This window comes from Gracilinanus agilis, chromosome 2, assembly GCF_016433145.1.
Source record: "Gracilinanus agilis isolate LMUSP501 chromosome 2, AgileGrace, whole genome shotgun sequence".
Classification (NCBI taxonomy): domain Eukaryota; kingdom Metazoa; phylum Chordata; class Mammalia; order Didelphimorphia; family Didelphidae; genus Gracilinanus; species Gracilinanus agilis.
This window is the reverse complement of record NC_058131.1, coordinates 406,094,586-406,117,780: the sequence shown is the minus strand read 5'-3', so window position 1 is coordinate 406,117,780 and position 23,195 is coordinate 406,094,586. Positions and strand designations below refer to the sequence as shown.

At 38.5% G+C, this 23,195-nt stretch overlaps 1 protein-coding gene across 1 annotated transcript; it reads left to right on the top strand.

Annotated features, from left to right (window-relative positions):
* Positions 1 to 13,584: 13,584 nt before the first annotated feature.
* Positions 13,585 to 22,575, top strand: LOC123235663 (alpha-1-antiproteinase 2-like). Its single transcript, XM_044661863.1, has 3 exons — positions 13,585 to 13,632; positions 18,274 to 18,897; positions 22,277 to 22,575. The coding sequence occupies exons 2-3, from the start codon at positions 18,276 to 18,278 to the stop codon at positions 22,573 to 22,575; spliced, it is 921 nt and encodes a 306-aa protein (XP_044517798.1). The 5' UTR covers positions 13,585 to 13,632; positions 18,274 to 18,275.
* The last annotated feature ends 620 nt before the right edge of the window (positions 22,576 to 23,195 follow it).

Here is a 23,195-nt window from a genome sequence, read left to right as displayed (position 1 = left end):
AAAGGGACTGATGTGTATAGAGGCAAGAAAGTCTAGATGAAAAAGCATCATCTCACACAAAGATAGCATTTTGGTGCTGTGTCATTTCATTCATGCCTGACTCTTAATAACCCCATTTGGGGTTTTCTTGGTTGAGATACTTGAGTGGTTTCCCATTTCCTTTTCCAGCTTATTTTACAAGTGAAGAAACTGAGAAAAAGAGTTAAGTGATTCACCCAGGGTCACACAGCTAGTACATGTCTGAGACCAGATTTGAACTCACAACGATGAGTGTTCTGACTCCACTGCACCACCTAGCTGCACTAAGGTAGCATCAACAAATTATATTACTTCTCTCAAGAGAAACATGAGAATAAACTGTTAAGAGAGATAATCATGTTACACAATTTCTAAGCCTGAAAATGGGCATCTCATTGTGGAGAGTGTCCCTACTCCAGTTCAAAGCCTGAGACATTCAGGGTTTTACTTTATATATCATTTGAGAGAAACAGCCAGTATAATACCGGTAGGAAAGAATCCTATTATCTACAGAACCAGTAAAATGAAAGTATTTATACAGAGCAGTGAAATAAGAATGTAAAATAGAGAAGTAACTAATATCAAGAGACTGAAATAAGGCACTGAGGATGTACCTATAAAAACCATTTTTCAACAGTTCACAATCAGGAGCCATTTCTAGCACTAGATTATCCAGATTAAAGGTCTCTTGTATGATATCTATATAGATATATGGCAGGCAGTAAAGGACATAGTGAGTTGGTTTTTTAATGCATTAGAGCACACAGCTAAGCATGATCATGATTATTTCTCTGTCCATCTTTCAGAGAGGCAGGATTTGGAAGGCACTTCAGATACTCACATCAGGTGTGTTTTAGAAGCAAGGTGTCATCTATCTATGCTGAAGCTAACTGCTGCTGCTCTTTATGGAGTCGGGTTATTGTTCATCTTTCCTTTAGAAGAGGATCAGTGGCACAATGGGATGATGTCTTGACTTCAATTGTATTTAAGTGAGGCAGGGCTACACAAAGTCATCAGCCTCACTCTTCCAAAGTCATCAGAAGTCCATTGGTGAAGCAAAAGTCAGGACCACTGGTGATGGCCTAGGATGCAATGGATGACCTTGGCATCCTCAATATCTGAATATGCTCTAAATGCTCCACCAACCCTGCTTCAGCTACCTTTAAGGCCGTCAAAACAATTTGTTCTCATCTGTCCATTCTTCTCCGGAAGTCTTCACATGCTTGGGGTAAACATATCCCTAACTGATGATGGGTTTGAGGTCCATTGGTTACTCTCAACTGGCTTAGAATGCCCTTTGAGGCAGGGTGTGACTGATTTGCATGATACAGTTTCTTAGAGCCTAGGTGAGAGCTGGGTGAAAGCTAGATGAGAATAAGGTCAACGATGGACACTGAAAATGGATAAGCTGCCTTGAAAAGGACTTAGCAAGACCTCACATAAAAAGGTATTAGTCCTCCCTAGATCCCTTGTATATCCCAATGAATCAGATGCCAGAAGAAGTTCAGTATTGTTGGCTTCCCAATGCTATATCTGAGAAAACAGAAAACCAAGAGAATCCTGCAAAAAGTAGGACCACTTCTTCCATGTTGCTGCCTAGATCTAGTTCCTTTCATTGTATGACCAAAATTGAAAGTCAAGTAGAAAATCAAACAGTTAAACAGGAAAAGAATAAATAGTCAGAGCACCTCAGCTAGTTCCCATCAAGTGTCCAATGTTACCTGTAGAAATAATGCCAAAAAGGTTACAGGTCAGAGTCTAGGGTTCTCCTCACCAGCCCACATTCTCCCTTCTAATTCTAGACACTTTCTTTCCTATCAGTCAATGGGAAGGATTCACAGTGTTTCCTCAGTCCCCTGACCTAACAATACAGCAAGAACTCTTTTATTAACACCTATTAGTTTCCCCAAGATTGCTCCTTCCACCTCACTACTTCTGTGATCACTGTTCCGGCTAATTATATGTTCCATATAGCTGCCTTAAGCTGTAGGTTGTTTCTTCCAGGGAAAGCAAGTGGGGACTTGGGCAGAGTCAATGTAAGAGATGGCTGGAATGTTAGCTGGACTATCAGGACATGATACTAGCAGGGATCAATTTATTCAAGTTGGTATCAGCTCCATCCTGACTGGTGAAGTCTAATGTATAAATTATCCAACATCCAGCTGGATGTGACCTAGGCAGAAAAAAAGGAGATTGAGTTTGGGTGTCTAGCCATTAGGTTATTATGTACTACTAAGTCAGCTAACATCCAAGATAATAGAGGTTCATTTATGTAGGGAATGGAGGTGTTCAAAGAGTAGAATTATAGCCACATGGGCTCTCCAACTAGACAGGGACTGCCTGCTAACACTGGAGCACAGGATGTGTTTCAAAGTATCTGTTTAATCAATCCACAATGTTTGCTGCATGGAGATCAGATGGGGTATAGGAAACACATCTTATCCTCTGATTTCAGGCCTATGATTAAGTCATTAAGTCTGGGCTGCAGAAAATGTCCTTCTCTTGTCACTGAATAATATAATCATGATAGCCAAGGCAAAAGTGGATATATATTTTTTAAAAGACTGAGATTGTAGCCTTTGCCTCAGTGTTCAACAGGTATCACCACTGAATACTCTGTAAAAGTATCTACTATTATCAAGATATAATGTGGAATAGGGCCTAAATAATTCACTTGCTAAGATCTAGCCAGCCTTATCTCCCAGAGGATTTTCCCTAGGGGTCCTCTTTCAACATGGTGGTAGGGTAGTAAGGAAGTACAACTAACTCTTACTTCTTTCAAAACTTCTTGGATACCAAGAAAATAGGGTGGAGTACCCTCTGGTGAGCCCAATCCTATAGAGTATATTAATTCCTATGGTCAGTTTATGAATGGATCCTTTGTGCTACTCAAGCAATTTGTGGGCCATAGGATTGTTCGACCACGACATTTCATTTGGATTCCTTGGAGAAGGGTCACCTTCAGTGGGCAGATACCCAAATGACATATAACTGTCCTTTTTTCATTTAGTTGTTATGCAAACCCACAGGAATGATCTCAATATTGAGAGAAATTGAGAAATACTGAGAAAATCAATATTGATTTTCCAGTTCTTTTCCTGCCATTGACCAAACCAGATTACAAGGCCATTGAACATGGACTATAAGTCAAAATAAATGAATATCTTCTTTTCTTTGTTCAGTTTGAAGGAAAGAAGCATTGCTCGTAGCTTGTCAATTGAACTGACTGAATATTACCATGAATAGTGCCAATTTCATCTTGAGACATATTTATTAATGCTGAGCTTCCCTAAACTTGGCCACCTTTAATTCAAGAGGACCCATCAGTAAACCAGACCTTTGCATCTGCTAGACGGTTGGACAATGAAGCTCCTCAAGTCCATTTGGGCATGAGCAATGGGTTAGCTTCAGGTGTCTCTTCTCTAGTGGGTTGGCCTAATCATATAGCTTATTCACTTTCTAGACCTGGCCTTTACTCAGCTTTGAATGTACTTGTTCCATTTTATAGTCAACGCTTTCTGTGTTCATTCCACACTGGGAGCAGTGTATAGGGTGTTTGGGGAAGACTAGTACCACTTGTATGAGGACTTGCTGAGACATTTTCAGGATTGCTTTCCTCCTTTAAACTCTATCTGCTATACAGCTCTCAAGTGTGGCTCCAAGAAGCTGTAGAATGTGCAGCAGCTACACCTCAGTAAACTGTCTTGATAGGCAGGTTAAACCAGGTTGAAAGTAATCAACAGGCCTCAGTCCCATCAGTGAGTAAGAGGGATGTCTACCTCAAGCATGTAAAGGCTTCCTTCAGTGGAAGTAATCAATGAGAACAGTTTGTTCCAATGGTCATGAGGGTGGCAGAAGTAGGTACAATGCAGAGCTGAGAACTTGGATAGACATCAAAGAAGCCAAGGTCATCCACTAAATCCCAAGTCATCACCAGTTATTTTGACTTTTGTTTTGCCACTGGATTTTGGTAACTTTGGAAAATACAACTTTGTACAGCTCTGCTTCACTTCAATCTAATTTATACATGAGTCAAAAGACTTCACAAAGATTTTAGTATTAAGGGGAGGAGGGAAGGCCTCAATTTGCTAAAGTAGCTCTATATACATGTAAAGTTCCCTAGCAACCATTATTAAAGCATTTATTCTTATGGAGAAAGTTGGCATTCGCACTTACAAAAATCCTAAATAAGCAAACATATATCTATATAAATATTAACAGGGATTAGAATTACAGCGATCAAACATCATGGAAAGCATTTTTTGGTTGATCTTGCTCCAAATCTCGGTGTTTAATTCCACTGTGACTTTCCTACAAGAAAGGATTTGGAGGACTCCAGAAACCTGTCATGCTCTCTGTCATGATAAACCTCTCTTAGAATCACCCTGCATTAAACAGCTCCCACATTTGGATAGGCCCAATAATCATTAAGGATAGACATGTATCTACATTTAAGAAATAATGCTGGCTTCTACATCCAACTGATATATTATAGTCAGAGTCAGAGGGCCAAAGGAGGGAAAGTTCTAAGCTTGCCTGAGTCAAAGACAGTTTAGCCTGAGGTTTATCTTGGACATTCATATATATATATATATATATATATATTATGGCTTCATTAGTCCTAATGGATTCAATTATTAAGTTTACATTGATAACTCCTAGATTTATACATCTAGGCTTAGTCTTTCTCCTGAACTCCATCCCTGCATCAGAAAATGCCTATTAAACCTTTTAAACTGGATATCCCAAAGGCATTTTTTAAAGCAAAATGTCCAAAACAGACCTCATTATCTTCCCCCCAAAACTCAGCCCTCCTCTGTAGTGCCATTTCTGATGAGAGCACCATCGTCATTCTAGTCACCCATGTTTACAACATACAAGTCATTCCCAATTCCTCAATCTATCTCACCCATATATCCACTCAGTCACCAAATCTTGTCAATCTTACCTTTATAACATCTTTTGCCTATACTCACATGACCTAATTCAGGCTCTCATCACTTCTAACCTGGAATATCACAAAGTCCTTCCTCTATATTCCAAGCTATCAAAGTGATATTCTTAAAAGGAATGTTTTACTATGTCATTCCCTTGTTCAGTAAACCCCAAAGACTCCCTATTGATCAAATATAAACTATTTCTTTGACATTTAAATTGAATGGTCTTTCACATCCTGTTTACCACCTCTCTTTCTAGACTTATTAATATATCATTCCCCTTTGAGCTCTCTATAGTCCAGTCAACTTGGCCTTCTTGATGTTCTTTACATACTACATTCCATCTTATCTCCACACCTTTGCAACAGCTGATCCATTTAAATACAAGATATATAGAGTGTAAATAGAAAATGATTGCTTCTTAAAGGAGGTATCATTGGTCATTGCCCTTATAAATGAATAAATCCAAAACTATAGAGGCCTCTGGATTGCAGTTGCATTACTCTGCCATAAATTCTAGTCTATTTGGGTAGAGTGGTTGATAGCTAGAGTCCCGTAGCATTGATGGATGATGAGTCCAAGTGGATGGGCCTTTTTTTATAGCCTGTTGGGCACCCTCCTATACAGCTTGTTGCTATTCACACTCAAAACACACAATTCATCAAGTCACAGTTTAGAGGGGATTCTCAAATGTGGAATAATCTTCTGCCAGTAGCTGAGAATACAATCCAATCCCAAGGCTCTTTCTTGGCTGTTGGAAACTTCCAGATTAGACCTCATCAAATAAAGGATGTCCTTCTAGATCTATTCCCATTTCATCACCAGGTACTTGACTTGTTGGAAGTCTTAATATCATATCTGAATTAACAGCCCACCTACCTTGTTCCAAAATGGTACCCACTTTTGTCTCAGTTGTTCCCACTATAATAATATCATCAATATAGTGAAGGATGGTAATGTTAAAATGAAGCTGGAGTTTAGCCACTGCCTATCCCATCCTTTGGTAGCAAATGACTGAGATATTAAGCTATCCTTGAGTCAGGACTGTAAAGGTATACTATATTTTTTGCCAAGTCAAAACAAAATGGACTTGTCTTCCCTCCCCTAGAGCAACAGAAAAAAATTGAAATTGGGCCAGTCTACAGTGGAACACTATTCATCAGGTGTGGCCACTATAGTATCAGGAATAGTTACTATGTCTAACAACAATGTTCACAACAATGTTTAACAACAATGTTCACAATTAGTCTCTGATTATTTAAAGTTGTCAAATACTTACCCATTGAACTCATAGGCAGTAATGGGCAAACTATGGCCTGAGGGTCAGATGCAGCCCCCTGAAATGTTCTATCCGCCTGCTGGACATTATTCCTAATCTGACGAATACAGTGAGTAGGATACAATACAATGAAACTTCAAAAGAGTTGCCTTAGAAACAGACTTACAGATGAGCATTTCCTTTCCTTTGGCCCCCTCTTTAAAAAGTTTGCCCACTGCTCTAGAGTGTGTTACAGCATCCAGCAGTTCTTGGATGAAGTCAATGATCTCTCCCCTCCACCTAGAATAATTGTATATTGTTTTGGCTATACCTCCTTGGTAGGAGAGAGCACCTGAAGGGAATTATAAACCGATACTTGCCCCACAGTTATTGGAAGGAGACTAGCAATCGTGGTGAATTATGGCTAGCCAACATGACAGAACTATTCCTATAAGACAACTCAGAAAGTCTACATCATTACACATTCTAGAATAGTAGCTGCTACTACAGGTCTTCTCATAGGTTAGACTGTTCTTATAATTGTAGCAGGTGCTTGGACACCCCACAGGACAAGACTTGGACCAAAGCAACTGAAAGGATTTTTCTTGGACACCTTGGCACTACGTCACTTGGGCTCCATTGTCTCAGAGTTTCAGAAACTATCTAATTTCCCTAACTGGCCATTCGTGCTTGATCTATGTATATGATCTATGATGCCCTGAGGAAACAGCTAGCCTGAGGAATATGCCCCATAGTAGTTTTGTTTGCCCATTTTGAAGGCTATGAGGTCAAAACAGAAGGCAGATATCCAGGCAGGTGTCCCCTATCCCTGTTTCCTCACTTTCTACTACTAAGGTTATTCCTATAAAGGAGACCCACTCCTTACTTCAATCTTTCTTTTGTCTATTACAAAACTTTTCTATGTATCTTTCCTCCTCTGATCACTGAAAGATGAAGTGCCCTTCCAGACAATGATTCCTGGATGTAAAAGGAGCATTGAGCAAAGTGGCCCATTTAAATGACCCTGAAGTTATTAATGCATCAACCATGTTCCAGGCTATAATCACATCATTGGGGAAGTCCATTAAAGCCATGGACTGACTGGTTCTTGCATCAAGACAGTAATTGCTTCCTTGAGAGGGGAACACACCCTATCTGGATCAACTGGGGAAATCACCCCAGTGTTCCATGTTTGTCTGATAGCTGCATAAAGCTGATCTAATAGGGCAGTCTGTCCCTGTGCTAGACCCTGAATAGTTATTGTATTATCAGCAGTGTCAGTAGATAACCCCCCTAAGATAATCCATTCACTTTCCACAATGGGGAATAGTTCAGGCACTTCTCAATCTATAATCCTAACTATCCAGGTTTTTAAAGATTCTCCAAGATTCCACGGGTGCCCATCTCTAATGCTAGCCAGCTCTCTTTCACTATACATCCACACCTTTATCAGGAACTTGCCTCTTTGAAAATGAAGAACAAACAACATTTTGCAACTTCAAGGTCATAGTTACTGTGCTGTTATGAGTTTGCCCCTGCTGCTCCCTTCCTCTCCTAGGTAAAAGCTTCTATCACTACAAGGAGGAGCCAAGGGATAGAATCAATGGAATTAATTTCTTTCTCCTGATCAATCTATCTTTCAAGAAACTGGGGTAGGAGGGGCAGTGTGAAGGTCAAATTCTTTCAACCATTGGATGCCTAATCTCCTAGGTGCTGACCACTAGACTCCATGGGAAATATTCTCATCCACCCAGAACTCCCTGCTTTCTTTCTCCAAAAAAAAGTTAATTTCTTAAATGTGCTTTTCATCTTCCACTCCTGACACCAATTTGTAGTATAGAAGAGTCCATATGAAAAGTGTCATCCCACTCTGAAATAGTTTTAACACACTTTACTGCTACTCACAAGGAAAGGGGGAAAACAGTTGCTAGCAGGGACAGTCTCCCTGTTTGTCTTCCATGCCCAAAGCAGGCAGCATACAGAAAGCAGTATTCACATTCTAGGTGCAAATGCTGAGATCCTTAGGGTTTGACCTTATATATCACTTGAGACAAAATGCCAGTATGGTACCAGTAAGAGGCTGCTGCCAGTAAAATGAAGGCACCTACTATGTTACCTAATAAGGAAAAAGATGTGGGAATATAAAATAAGGTGGTAAGGAAATTAACTTTAACAGTACCATTCCAGCAAAAGGCTATAATGGGATTAGGGGAAGGCTTAGGGCAATACCAACAAAACCATTTTGTAACCGGTAAACATCAAAACAATTTTTTTCTGGATGAGGATTAGGAGGTTTGATCAATGGGATAAATTAGGTATATAATATATAGAAGCAAATGTTCCCAGTAATTTAGTATTTGATAAGCCCAAAGTTCTCAGTTATGGGGTTATTTTTTCCTTTATTCTTTTATTATTCAATTTTCTTTTCAGTTCTAAATTCCTCCCTTACACTGAGAAGGCAAGAAACAAAACCCAATACAAATAGGTATATACATGTAAAACAAATTTTCAAATTAGTCCAGAAAAAAATCTCACGAGTAAGATTCAAATGTGACTCTATTAGTTTCCCTCTGCTCCTTCCATAGAGTGACATAACCTAGCAATCCTATGTCCCGATACCAGCATATGATAACACCATGCTGGGGTTGGGATGGGGGGAAAGAAAAGAGGAAAATAGGGAAAGTTACCAATTTTTATCATTGTGAGCAATAATTCAAATAAGTTGGAATTCTCCAAAAGTATACACAGCCTTAGGAGTACTGTGTGAGCCTTCAACAGAAGAATTGCTTTTTTATTCCTATGGGGTTTCCAATTCTATGATTCATTCTTGATGGTATATCCTAAGCTATAAACACTTTTAAGAACCACTAGGGATACAGCTAGAGGGCTCAGTGGATTGAGAGCCAGACCTAGAGAAAGGAGGTCCTAGGTTCAAATCTTGCCTCAGATACTTCCTAGTTATGAGATCCTGAGCAAATCACTTAACTCCCATTGCCTAGACTTTACCACTCATCTGCCTTGAAACAAGTACACAAAAAAATAAAAAGAAAGAAAAAATAAAAAGAACCACTAGGTATTCAAAAAGTCTTTGTTCTTTAGCACCCTTGTGTGATGACAAGTTGCAGAACACTGTGGGTTAAGGATCAAATTCCAACTAATGTTCATCACTAAGAACTCTCCAGATAATCTGATAAAGACAGCTTAGTTGATAAGGAAGTAATGGGACACTGGAGATCTTTCTGTTAGCTCATAGCTGCTTCTCTGCTCTCTCTTGGAGCATGGAGTTTATTATATATACTTCAAGACTCATTTCACACAAAAGAATCTCCCTGAAACTTCGTGTTTGTGCAGAAACACAAATTATGTCACATCAAAGCACAATAAAGTTATAGTTTTACAAAGAATTTTCTTATGAAGATAATGCCGGATGTGAAAAAGTCTCAAGGTTAAAGATGAGCTTCACTTTATCTAAAAGTTATTTTGCCTGAGCCTGCCACTCCGTGACCTTGGGATGCCTGGAGAAGTTAGAGAGATATACCCACAGCTACAGCTTTACTCTGCTGAGTGAAAAAAGGCAGTTAACTCATTAAGTGCTGGTTTACTAAGAACTTAAAGTTTTCCTAGAAGGTTATAATGTTTTTCAGTAAGAAAAGGTGTGGATCATAAAAGGGGTCAAAAGAGGAGTCTCAGATTTTCATCTATTTAAAACTGTTTCTCTTATTGGCCTCCCACAAAGAACAATGAGTAAAATCATGAATTCAACTCTTGTTTATATTCTAGAGCAGGGGTCAGCAACATATGGCTCTTTCTGCAGGAGCCATAAAGTCAATTTTTTTTTCAGGCACTGTTATAGGAGCGTGCACTGTGAGCACTGTACGGCTCTCACGAAATTACATTTTTTAAAATGTGGCGTTTATGGCTCTCACGGCCAAAAAGGTTGCCGACCCCTGTTCTAAAGGAAAAGATTAACCATCTTTTTCAGTACTTTGCTCAGTCTTGATCAAAAGCCATTAGAGATCATGAGAGAAAACATGTATTTGAATTTGCACATCTTGAATATCATAGCAAGAATCATCCTTTCTTCTGTGGCTTAATATCAAGCTAAAAACATGGGGTTTTAACCATTTTTTGTATCATGGTCCCTTTTGTCAACCTGGTAAAGCTTATAGAGCCCTTCTCAGAAGAATGCTTTTTAGTGCATCACCTAAGATTACAAAGGAAACCAATTATATTGAAATAGAGTTATGAAAACATTTTTAACAAATTCATAGATCTCAGGTTGCCTTGAAGTCTTATTTAACTTTATAGAGCAGTGTAGTACAGTGAAACATGTAGACACTGGAATCATCAGAGGATTTGTGTTGGGATCTTGGCTCTGCTACTTACTCTTTCTGTGACCTTAGGAATATAATCCAAACTTCTCTGTGACTCAGCTTCCCCATCTAATGTCCTTTCCACCTCTAAATCCTCTGACCTGTCATTTCACTAGATGATTATTCCTCATAATACAATGCATGAATTAGTGAATTCCTGTTCCCTTCTGTAGATTTTAATCCACATTTATCTTTACAGTTGATGTACACATGAATAAGAAAAGGCTTAGGGTTTGCTTTTGTCCACTACTGTGTCATACTGTACTGCTCAAGTTAATATTAACTAGGGTTTCTCTGTCACATAATATTATTTCAGAGTGTAAATAAGGGACTTGCAGATATAACACTAGTGAGAATAGAAAGCTCCTTTGGACTCTACTCTAAGTCATTCTTTTTTACATTTTTTAACTTGCTAATATTCAATTTGTGACTTTTATAACTTGTGACTTTTCTAATTGCCAAGGATGTGGATGATTTCAATGACCTCTGATCTCTTAGTGTCTATCTAACACATGAGTAACTTCATTTTCAGAAGGGGGTGACAGAGGCCTTTGCAATCCTATATTACTTGAACTTTCTTATAAGAGTGGTATGAAAGAATAAGCTATTCTATTTCTGCCAAAAAATATTAAGGCAAAGAGTAGGTCAATTAAAGGAAAACTTAATTGATAAACAAAATGGTTTAGTAGATGTTCAACAAAACAAACATAAAACAATTATCTTTGGAATGGATTTGAATTTCATTTCATTAGCAAAGATAATACATTATAGAAGTATAATTTGGTATAGGAGCCATATTTTACTTGACAAGTAACTTCTAGAATTCAGTTAGAGGAAACCTCAGAATTAAAATTATATGGTCCTTTTCAACTGCAGCAAAGACTTAGAAAAGAAAGGGGAAAAGTTGTAGGTTGGTGGGGGGAAGGAAAGGGGTAAAATATTACCAAAAACTAGACAAGGAAGTGACCCAAAGTACAGATTCCAGGTAAAAGGCTCCATGAGGACTATAAAAATAAATCTCCAAATAAAAATACTAACAATAGATCTGTTGTTTTTTCCCTGCTTTGTGATTTACATACATCATCTCTTTTGATTTCCTGATCTTTAAAGAAAGTTGACCAATTTAGGATAAGAAATGAAAAAGGGTCAAAAAAGAAAGAAAAAGTGTGTAGAGTTAAATGGTCCTGTGGATAGCATGCTGGACTTAGAGTTAGGAAGATCTGAATTCAAATCTAGCCTCCTACACTTATTAGCTTTGTGACCCTGGGCAAATCATTTAACCTTTATCCACTTCGGTTTCCTCAACTGCAAAATGGAAAGCATAATTATTGTGAGACTAACATGAGAGAGTATTTGTAAAGTACTTTGGGAGCACTAAAACATGCCAAACAATGCTGAGTCCATTTAGAACCTTTTTTGGTTTTTAATCTCATCAAGACAAGAAGTCCCCTTTCTCTTATTATTAGCTGGAATCTTAGTGATACAAAAAAAGTGTTCAGAGTCTTGGGCAGTACTATGGAATCAAATTCAATGAACCACTCTGAGCTAGCATATTCCTTGAAGTAAACCCAGATTACTTCTCTTCATGAAAGATAGTAACAGGACAAAATAGGGTATTAGACTGGTAGGTCAGCACCTGAAGTCAGAGCACCAGAAAGAGCCAAATAAGCCAAGATATGTGTGTGTGTGTGTGTTATGTATTGTGTAAATAGAATTGTGTACCCCGGGACTACGTTCCCCAGAATTCCTTTACTTTTCCCAAAATTCTATGAATTACATTCCCTAATTTGTGTCCTTACATTTTGTAAATAAGTTTGCTGCAATCCCGCCTTTTTCTTTCTCTCTTCTGCCTTTTCGTGGACCAGGCAACTCTCTCTTTGTTAAGGCTATCATTTTCCTTTTTCTTCAAGTTATTATTAATAAATTCTTATAAAAATATAATACTTTCAGTATTTGGATATTAATTTTTAATCTTACAGTATCCAATCACAAGGTGAAATGCATAAATTTTCTGATCCCTTGACTCATCTATATTAATGAAAAAAATAAGTTACTTCATCTCTCTAAAATTCTGATTTATCCTCTGAAAGATGGCAGAGCTAGACTAAAGGTATTCTAGGGACCCTAACCCCCTCAAATATTTCAGGTTACATTTAGTCAAGAAGATCACATCAAACAGTGGAAAGTTCCACTATCCCCTCCACCTCCCCCAATGGGACTTTAAGCAATAGTCTGTTTCTGACTTCCTCAGCTAACTACAATGATTCCAAAATGGTATTGGAATATCTCTACATTAATTTTGCCAAGCATTGCACAAGAAGATCTGGTACCTTTTGGCTTTTAGGGCAAATGTACATAGCTCATAGCTGTCATTCATTCTGTTAGTGGTAGTAGGGATTTTTCCCCCATGCCAAATTTGAGATCCAAGTTCTAACACAGGAAAACCATCTCTTGTTTTATTTCTATAGGTTATCACCAACTTCCTTCTTTTGCTGGTTGAATATTGGCCATGTTTTGCCTGGTGATAGAATCCTAGATTTGTGGAACTAGAAAGGAAGTTAGAGAATAGTGAGTGAAAAACTTGCTATTCCATTTTTAGTTATCTTTTTAGCTTGATCTTTCATCCAGGTTCATTGAAAATCCCCTTGAGAGCTGTGTGATGCTGGGCAAGCCATTTGACCCCCATTGCCTAGCCCTTATCACTCTTCTGCCATGGAACCAATGCACAGTATTGATTTCAGGACAGGAGGTAACGATTTTATTTTTTTTAATACTATTGGAAAGGAAGGAGGGGAGTTAAATTATTTCCAGTTATTTGAACTTCAGTTAATGAGAATCCTCTGAAAGCAGATTACAAATAAACCTGGAAGAAGAGAAAACAAACGGTCAGTGTACTCTGGATGATAAAGGACAGGATAAAAGATAGATCTTCCTTTGTAGCAATGTAACAGTTTTGCTTAAATGTTAAGCCTTATCCCTGACTTCTCTTCTCTATCCAGAGTTTTTAACTAGGAATTCTGGCACCAGGGGCAACTGAAGAACAAAGGTAAGTGAAAAATGCCCTGTCCTACAACTAACAAACTCTTCTCATTCTGAGTGGCTATGATTCATAGTTTCAGGCTTCCTAAGCAAAAGATCTTTTCCCTGTGCTACCATGCATTCCTCATCCCCATTCACCTCAGTCCCAACCTGCTCTTTCCTTCCCTGTCAAAGTACTGTCTACAAGTCCTCTTCTATGTTCCTTTATCTTATACGATGACCTCTCACAATTGGATCCAGGAGTATGTTAGTAAATGTTTAACAACCAGCTTGCTGAAAAAAATATTGTATTCAGGACACACTTTTAAGTTTAACCTGAATTATTAGCATTTTCTCCACCTCTTTCTTACAGCTAGACAATCAACAAAACAACAAACTAATCTCTGATTGGTAGCATTTGCTGATTTCTGAGGTATAAATACTCACACTGAAATTTTAACATTTGGCTCTTGACACCTTAGCCAGATCCAGTATGCCATTGCCTGACTCCCCTTGAAAGATACTGCTATCTCTGGCAGTATCCAGAATTTTATGTCCTTTCTTTCAGGTTTCCTTATACACTGGGTCAGGGGAAGGAGAAAATTAGGTACAGCTTGCTCTTCACTGTCTATTTCAAATTCTCCCTCCATTACCAGCTCTCAGCAACCTCTGTTCCTCTAGGAGCCACACTATAAATCTATATTCATAATCAAATAATATGTTCATATATGGATGTTTATTATTTGTGTATTTTCCCATACAGGGATTTATTTTATCTGAATATACATCTTTATTACAAAGGATTTATTTTTCTTTCAATTTTTTGGGAGTCAGGAGTTTTATAGGAAAGGAAGAGTAACAATAAAGTTATCAGAAGAAAACAGGAGAAAAACCTGGAAAAATTGGTCATTGAAGAATTTTCCAAAATGTACGGAAAAGTTACAGAAGTCAATAAAAACACAGACAAGTAGGAAAAGTTTAAAAACAATATGTAGAATTTGTTGTACAGTTTCACATCAACATTTATACACCCTCTTTTTTCTGTTCTGCTTTGATTCTACATTATTTGCATCCTATGCGATGATATCAACCAACTCCCTTTTCAAGGAGTTGGACACTCTCCAGTTTTCCATTCCGCCTCATTCTTTCACCTGGGACTTTATTACTTCAAATAGGCACATAGATATCTCCTCAAACACTCTGGTTTCCCCCATTTGACCTTGGGCAAGTCATCTAATCCCTAATTGCCTCAGTTCCACATTTGTAAAATGGTGACAAATTAAAGAAGGAAATGACAAACCACTCCAGAATCTTTGTCAAGAAGACCTGAAAGGAAAAGGGGTCATAAAGAGTTGGACAGGACTGAGTAACTGAATAACTTCTCTCTACCATAGGTTCTATCCTACAGGAAAGTCTGAGAATCTTGGTAGCACAAAACTCTGAGGGAAAGGAAAAGTTCCTGGCATAAGTGAAGCAGAGGCTTCTAAAGGAAGGCATGGTCTAAGATGGGGTTTCCATTCCCCAAACTTGTACTTCTTGAACTGTTTCCCCTTTCCCATCCTCCCCAATTATGGAATTTGCTTTGAGGTTGACCTTCCCCTTGCCTCCACAGCCTAATTGAGATGAGGGGATGGTCTCCAGTCTAATGCTGGCCCTTGAGCTATATTATGGGGAAAACCAGGGGAGTTGTCTTAAATATTACTTGTGGGCTCAGTGGGGTGTGAGGAAGACAGGAATGACAGAAGGCAGGACCAAACAAGGTAGGGAGACCGGGTTTAACTGCTAAGGAGATTATCTGTTAACAGAAGTGGCAGTTAGGCCCTAATTGTCACTCTGCACCACCTAGACAAGGGGCCTATGGAGACTAGCAGGCAAATGGCAAGAGTTTATAACAATTTTAATTAAGGAATCTATGGTAAAGGATGGGAATGGGGGTTTCTACACTTTCAGACTAAGGGCAAACCACAGGGTCAGGGGAGGGACTTATCTACACTCATCTGAGACCTAAGCCAGACAGAGTCCAGAGAATAGCAGGACTGAGTGGGAATCCTCACAGCAGAGTCCTGACACACTCCAGTGATGTTGCAGCTCCTCCGGGACCACTAGCTGTACTCTTTCAGGTGGGTAGATTCTGGGAGCTAATCCAGCCCAAGTTAACCTGCAACTCAGGTTGGGATTAATAGTCTCTACCAAAATCTCCCACAAGTAAATGTCAGTCTTCCTTCAGGATCTCTGGAAATCTGAGGTCTCCTGGGGTCAGTCGCAACTTGTCCCAACTACCATGGAAGTCCGCCTCAGAGAGCAAGCCACTTCCTGCTTCCCCATTCCATTTGGAATTCTCCAGCCCTTCCTGTTAGGTCTCCTACATAATAACTAAATAATCTTCCTCACAACAGTTGATATGGATGGCATCAAGTTCCAGCAAAAACAGCACTGAGTTACAAGTCAAAGGAGATACTCCCAAATCCCAGCTTTATCACTTCCTATTTACTACCTATGTGACCTTAGGTAAGTCACTTCACTTGTGTAGCCTTCAGTCTTCTGACTTATATAATGAAGTGGTTAAACTCTATGACCTGTAAGGTCCCTTCCCATGATCTCTCTGGAACATAAAGCCCCTGCTGGCCACTTGCCTCTGGTCCGCCCAACAATATTAGCAGCCTAAGCCTCTGCTTTGGGGTGTGGTATTAGAAATTTGGGAGTCCATGAACTAATTTGAGGTCCCTTCCTATGGACATTTAGGGCTTTTTCAAACTATATTTCCCATGATTCCATTTGCGTAATCACTTAGGCAGGAAGAATAATAACATAGAGAGAAGAATAAAAAGGAAGTGCCAGGATTGGCACTCCTCTCTTTCCAGCTGAAGCAGCATGGTGACAGAGTTAATGGCGGTCTTTTAAAATGACTCTTAATATGACAAGTGTCTTCATTTTTCTAATGGCTACCAACAAATCTTTTAAAACCTCAATATTTTTTAATCTATCCTTTTATATCCATTTTATTTCTTACAGGGGCAACTAGGTAGCACAATGCATAAAATGCTGCTCCTGGCATGTAGAAGATCTGAGTCCAAATTTGGCCTCAGCCACTTTCTAGCTGTGCAACACTTCAGTCACTTAACCCTGTTTTCTTCAGTCTCCTCGTTTGTAAAATGAGTTAGAGACAAAAAAGGCAAATTGCTCTAGTATCCTTGCCAAGAAAACTCCAAAAAGGGGTCATGCAGAATCAGACATGACTGCAAATCATGAGCAACAAAATTAAAAAGCCTCTGCTTGTAGAGCATTAGTTAAGTTATGTTATAAAGATAGTTAAGAAATGTCTTTCTACCTCCCCGAGAAAACCTATTCCCTGGCATCTGGAGGACACAGAAATGACCCCCATATCCATTCTCACCCTTTCCTGCCCCAACATTAATTACAAGTGATGCTAATCCCCAGGATTTTGACAGAGGTGTCTCATATAGGCTTATAAGAGCCAATTGGCAAATTTTCAGTAGGAAAATAGCAAATGCTAACCTGGAAATTTGCAAATGTTACAAATCAGAGACTGATTTGTTGTTGTGCTTATTGTTTATACTTCAGAAATTAGTGTACAAAATGCTAAAAATACTGACAATTTTTTTAACTTTTAGTTTTAGTCTTAGAAACAATACTAAGTATCAGTTCCAAAGCAGAATGATAGAGCCCCTTTTAATCCAGAGTTCCTCGAGTAAGGGTGAGGGAAAAGAGAGACAAGACAAAGTCTGGGGTCAGAAGGGCTCAATTGCTGATGACAATTGACTGACAGTTTATTAAGTGAATACACAAGTTTATAAAGACAAAAACCACAAGGAAATTTTCTCATGGAAATTCAAGCAATTTTCTCATAACAATGATAGCCTTGAGAGAAAAAAAGCCTTGACGGAGGAACTGAAGGTGTGAGTAACCTGGGACATAACAGGAACTGAGAAAAGGGGAGAAACAGGTGCTGATAAAACATGTTTTTTCTGTCTGGGAAAGGGAGAAAAGATTACTACCTCCATCAACAATTTTGTTGGTGGGAAACGTGGAAGCTGAGGAACAGACCCTGGACCTCACTTGACATCAGGGGTCAACAGAACTTTGTCTTTTCAGACCGTGAGACCTCAATCCCCAAAAGCAGAAGAGCAGTAAGGATTGGCAGTTAGACTTTAGTGACTTGGCCAAGGTCACACATCTAGGAAGTATCTAGAACCCAGGGCCTGGCTCTCTATTCACTGAGCCACTTAGCTGCCCCAGCAGATTAAATTTTAAAATGTGTCCTGCATATTTTTTACAGAGCTAATTGTTAAATATTTACTAATGCATACATTCAACTCCCTCCTGAAGTCACTCCACTCTAACTACCTAGGGGCATGAGAGGGCAAGGCATGACTCCTTACCACAGAAAGAAGGAATCAGTGCCTCCTCAGTTATTGGGTCAGAGACAAAGCCCCAGCCATTCTACTCTAAGTACATTTCTGCCTCCATTTCTTCTCTGAAGAATTAACTATTTCAGATGTTGCCATTTCTTCTTTTTTTAGCATTCAATAAATCCAAAAGACAATGTGTGTATCAATATTGTACAGAGTTCAGTCACAGACATCCATGTTTCATAAGCCAGATGTGTAAACAAACAGACTGATGTTTTAACTCTTTTATCTTATTTTAGAAATGTTCCTAAGGAAAATGCAGCTGACCCTCTTCTTGTTCCTGTTAGTGACCTGGATTCCAAAAGCTATTTTCTGCCAGGAGCAATCTGACACTGGAGAGAAGAGTCTTCTGGCACACCACAAAATAAGATCAGCAAATTCAGAATTTGCTGGAAGATTGTTAAAGCTCTTGGTTTCTGAAAATCCTCAAAAGAATGTCTTTTTCTCTCCCTTGAGCATTGCCACTTCCTTTGCCATGCTCTCCCTAGGGGCCAGAACAGCCACCCTAACTAACCTTTTGGAGGGCCTTGGTTTTGATCTCACAAAGCTGCAGGAGAGGGAGATCCATGAAGGTCTCCAAGCTCTTTTCCACCAACTCAACACTACTGAAGGCAAAGTTCAGCTGGAAAGTGGCAATGGCCTCTTTATTGATGATCATATACAACCTCTTCAGAGGTTCTTAGATGAAATCAGAAACTTATATGGAGCTGAAGTGTTTGCTGCAAACTTCACAGATACAGAAGATGCTAAGAAACAGATTAATGATTATGTAGATAAGAAAACACATGGGAAAATTCCAGAATTATTCAAGGTTCTAGACTCTAACACAGTGATGGTTCTCATAAACTACATTTTCTTTAACGGTAAGACTCCATATATGCTTAAGCATTACCCTCATGTTCCCATTTAATTTTTGTTGGGTTTTTTAAACCCTTATCTTCTGTCTTAGAATCAATACTATACATTGGTTCTAAGGTAGAAGAGCAATAAGTGCTAATGAATGGGGGTTAAGTGATGTGCCCAGAGTCACACCACTGGGAAATGTCTGAGGCCCTATTTTGACTATGCCTATATCTCAATTTATGCAATTATAGCTTTGCTTTGAAATTTTCCTGTTAATCTATATTATCTTTGAAAGTTGTGTTTATTTTAATTTCAGATAAACTATTTTAATTATTTTTAACTTTAATTTTTTTCCAGACTGACTCTAAGGAGCCAAGATACTTTAACTTAATATACTTTAACTTAATACACTTTAACTTGAGTTTCTCCCTGCCTTATAATCTTTCCTTTCTTAAGTAACTACAGTATGCGATAAATCCTGACAGTTATATATACTACCTGGAATGACTATGGACAAATCATTTCACCTTTAAGGAATTCAGTTTTCTTCTCTGTAAAATAAGCCCACCTTTTCAAGGTCCTTTCCAATTCTGAATCCTGTAATACTAGTTTCTGATGGGTATATCCATGTTTACATGGGCAAAGCTCATTATCTAAAAGTAACAGAATGAATATCTTTGTAAATCAGAAAAGCCTCACTTCAAAATAAATAGACACTAATCTTTCTGATTTGTTGGGGCTTGGAAATATTTTGTTCTTAAATCTAACAAAGACTTGGCAGCCAACATGTAACACAGATACATAAAGACAGATATAGAAATTCCCCATTCCACAATTCCAGGGACATTGGAATTCTACCTTTGAAGGGAGGAGGAGGATAGTCATAGCTGCACTCTCTCAACATTCTATTTTTAAGAGGGACATTGGATATGGAATTATATCTATTTGTGTCAGCTATTTGAAAAATTGCATATAGGGAAATTATTATTTGAGGAGTTCAGGAGCACTTTCTCTGGTCAAAATGAAATTCCTTTCTCGTATGCCTACCTCAGCTAGGTAGTATAACCAGGATTGAGGGATGACAGGTAAGAAGAAAGACAGAGATGGAGAGACAGAGAAGCTCCATTCCACATCTGGAGGGTAATGCTTAATATCATCTGGGTAAGTCACATTATTATATACTTATTACACAAAAAAAAACCAGTCCTGAGTATCAAGCAAATATATTTATCAAAGTGAGTAGGTAAAATAGTCATCAGGGGAGCACATAGCTTCATTTAGGCAGTAGAATACAAAAGAGTTAGGAGACTTTACTACCCATGAGTTAGATGAAATCTTAGCTGGGTAAGAACAATCTCACCCAGTGAGTCCACTCTTAGCAGTCTCTGGAGCAAAAGCTCTAGGAATCAAGAAAAACATTAAGGTGTTGGCTTTCCTCCATATGAATATGGCCCCTGAGGGTCTAGTGTGTGCCATTCTAAGTCTACACTTGGCATCATCTCCCTTTTCTGTTCTCTCTCAAAAGATGTCTAGCCAACCAAGAGTCATAGGACTGTCTTTTATGAAGGTGCTAAACCTACATAAGTAGTAGGGCTACATAAATATTGTTATTTATCAGAGAAAACCCTACCAGAATGTAATTCTGTTGTCATTTAGTCTTTAATTTAACCCAGTGAACATTTATTAAGTATTACTATGTGCAGGACTTAGTATTAATTGTTAAAAATATAAAGAAAATTTTTTGAAAAATAGACCTTGTCTTCAAGGTACTTATATTCTGATAGGAGATAGGACATGTAAGCAAATTTTAAATGAGCTATTTGAGGGAGAATACATTAAAGAATGAGGAAATTTCCCATCAGAGGAATTCCATGAATTACAAAGTAAAGGTGATAAAGGAATGAATTTTAGGCATAGACATGAAATCAAAAGATAAAATACTTTCTTTTGAATAATATCTAGGAGTTCAATTTGGTTAGCATAGACTATCTGAAGAGGAATAATATTAAGTAATATCAGAAAGAAAAGCCTTAAATTCTAAGGTAAAGAAAATATTTTATTCTAGAGGTGGCACTAATAGCAATTCACTGGTGCAGTGATGGGGAACCTTTTAAAGACCAAATGCCCAAACCATGTACCTCCCCACCCTGCCTTACCCCAGATAGGAGAGGGAAGAAGTACTCCCATTGGGCTACTGGGCAGAGGGGTGGGTGAGGTCCTCAGGCTCCAGTGGAGAGGGGGAGAGGAGCAGCCCAGTTCTGCCTGCCTCTGACTTTCTAGTAACAAATTCTGGTGAACTCTGTGCTGTGCTGATAGGTATGCCCGCAGAGAGGGCTCTGAGTGCTGCCTATGGCATGCATGCCATATGTTCTCCAAGATGGCACTGGTGAAGCTCATTCCCATCCTAGTAGTTTTGTGCTTTTCCAAGTAGGACAGAGGTCCTAAGTCAGTGCTGTGTTCACTATGATTACCAGAGTCTATCCCTCAGCTTTGCCTTTCTCTATGGGCAAGTATACCACTTGTGTTCTTAGCCATGTTCATTAGTTAAGCTGTTTTGAGACATGATATTTCACTACTTGAGCAAAATGGACTTTGGTTCTTCCACAACCTCCTCAAATGCCACAGTTTAAATGTTCATTCTTATAGCATAAGGAACTTTCTCTTTTATTTGTCCCTACTTAGAAACTTCAAATAAAATTTATTTCTTTGGGCCAGCATGGTTTTATGGAAATTACTGAGATCTAAACTCAAAGTACAGAACAGAACAGACAAGCTACAACAAGCTAACCAGAAAGGGGGGGGGGCAATTTGGCAAGAAAGTAGGAGTTGTGCCTAATCGATCCCATTGCTCAAAACCACCATCTCTTCATTTTGCTGCTCCAAACTCCCTTTACAGCCTCATTTCCTTCTCCTTTCCTCTGTTTCCTTGAGGCTTTCACAAAATGGACAATTTATACATTTGATGCTTTCCTTTGCTCATTCCATCTTCTTAGTTTAGAAGACTTCCCCTGAAATCTTTGCCCATGAAAATTCTACACATTCTTTAAGACACAGACCTTAAGGCCATTTCTAAGGAGCTCTCTTTGATCCCCACAGTGTAAAATAGGAAACTCAAGTAGTTCTGATGGCACTTCTTTGTCTTATTGAGACATATTTTGCATACAGTTATTTGTATGGATAGGAATGTTCTGGCTTCTTCTTTTAGATTGTAATCCCCATGAAGTGTTTTATCTCCCCCAGTACCCAGCACAGGATTCTCTTAAGATTGGCATTCTAGTCAATGGTGGGCATTTGATAAAAATGTTTCCTTTGAACTCAATTCAACACTAACTGGATGCTCAGACATTCAGCATTCCCAATTCACAAGGTTACACAATGATTTCTTCCTTGTTTCTACAGGCATTTGGGAGACCTCTTTTGATCCCAACCACACTGAGCTTCAGGACTTTTATGTGGATAAAAACACAACAGTTCAAGTGCCAATGATGATTAAAACAGAAGAACTGTACTACCACCGTGAGGACGAACTGTTTTCTTCAATGGTCGTGCTGCCCTATGAGGGGAATGCCTGGTTAATTTTAGTTCTGCCAGATGAAGACAAATTAGAGCAGGCACTGGATGCTATAATCTCTAAGGGAGGAATAAAATGCTCTAAATTTATGGAAAAAAGGTATGATCATAGGATGACTAATAGCTAACAACTCTATTCAAGGAAATAAGCTACAAGCATTTCTTAAGTAAGTGGCTATTTCATGCCAAGGAAAACATAGCCTCTGCCCTACATTTTAATGGTGCAGACAAGATGAAAACATATAAGATATACCCAGTGTATACAGGAAGTAATCCAAGAGGGAAACACCAGTAGTTGGGAGGGCAAAGAGGACCAGAAAAGCACTCTTTTTTTTTAAACCTCATTTTCTATCTTAGAATCAGTACTAAAAGTATCAGTTCCAAGGCAGAAGAATGGTAAGGGCTAGACAATTGGGGTTAAGTGACTTGCTCAAGGAAAAGTATCTGAGGCCAGATTTGAAACCAGATCCTCTCAACTTCATGCCCATCTCTTGGTCCACTGTGTNAAGAAAGAAAGAAAGAAAGAAAGAAAGAAAGAAAGAAAGAAAGAAAGAAAGAAAGAAAGAAAGAAAGAAAGAAAGAAAGAAAGAAAGAAAGAAAGAAAGAAAGAAAGAAAGAAAGAAAGAAAGAAAGAAAGAAAGAAAGAAAGAAAGAAAGAAAGAAAGAAAGAAAGAAAGAAAGAAAGAAAGAAAGAAAGAAAGAAAGAAAGAAAGAAAGAAAGAAAGAAAGAAAGAAAGAAAGAAAGAAA

Coding starts and splice junctions, on each gene's coding strand:
- LOC123235663 (XM_044661863.1), top strand. CDS start 18,276: ATGTTCCTAAGGAAAATGCAGCTGACCCTCTTCTTGTTCCTGTTAGTG. Junction 18,898..22,276: donor AAACTACATTTTCTTTAACG/GTAAGACTCCAT, acceptor TTGTTTCTACAG/GCATTTGGGAGACCTCTTTT.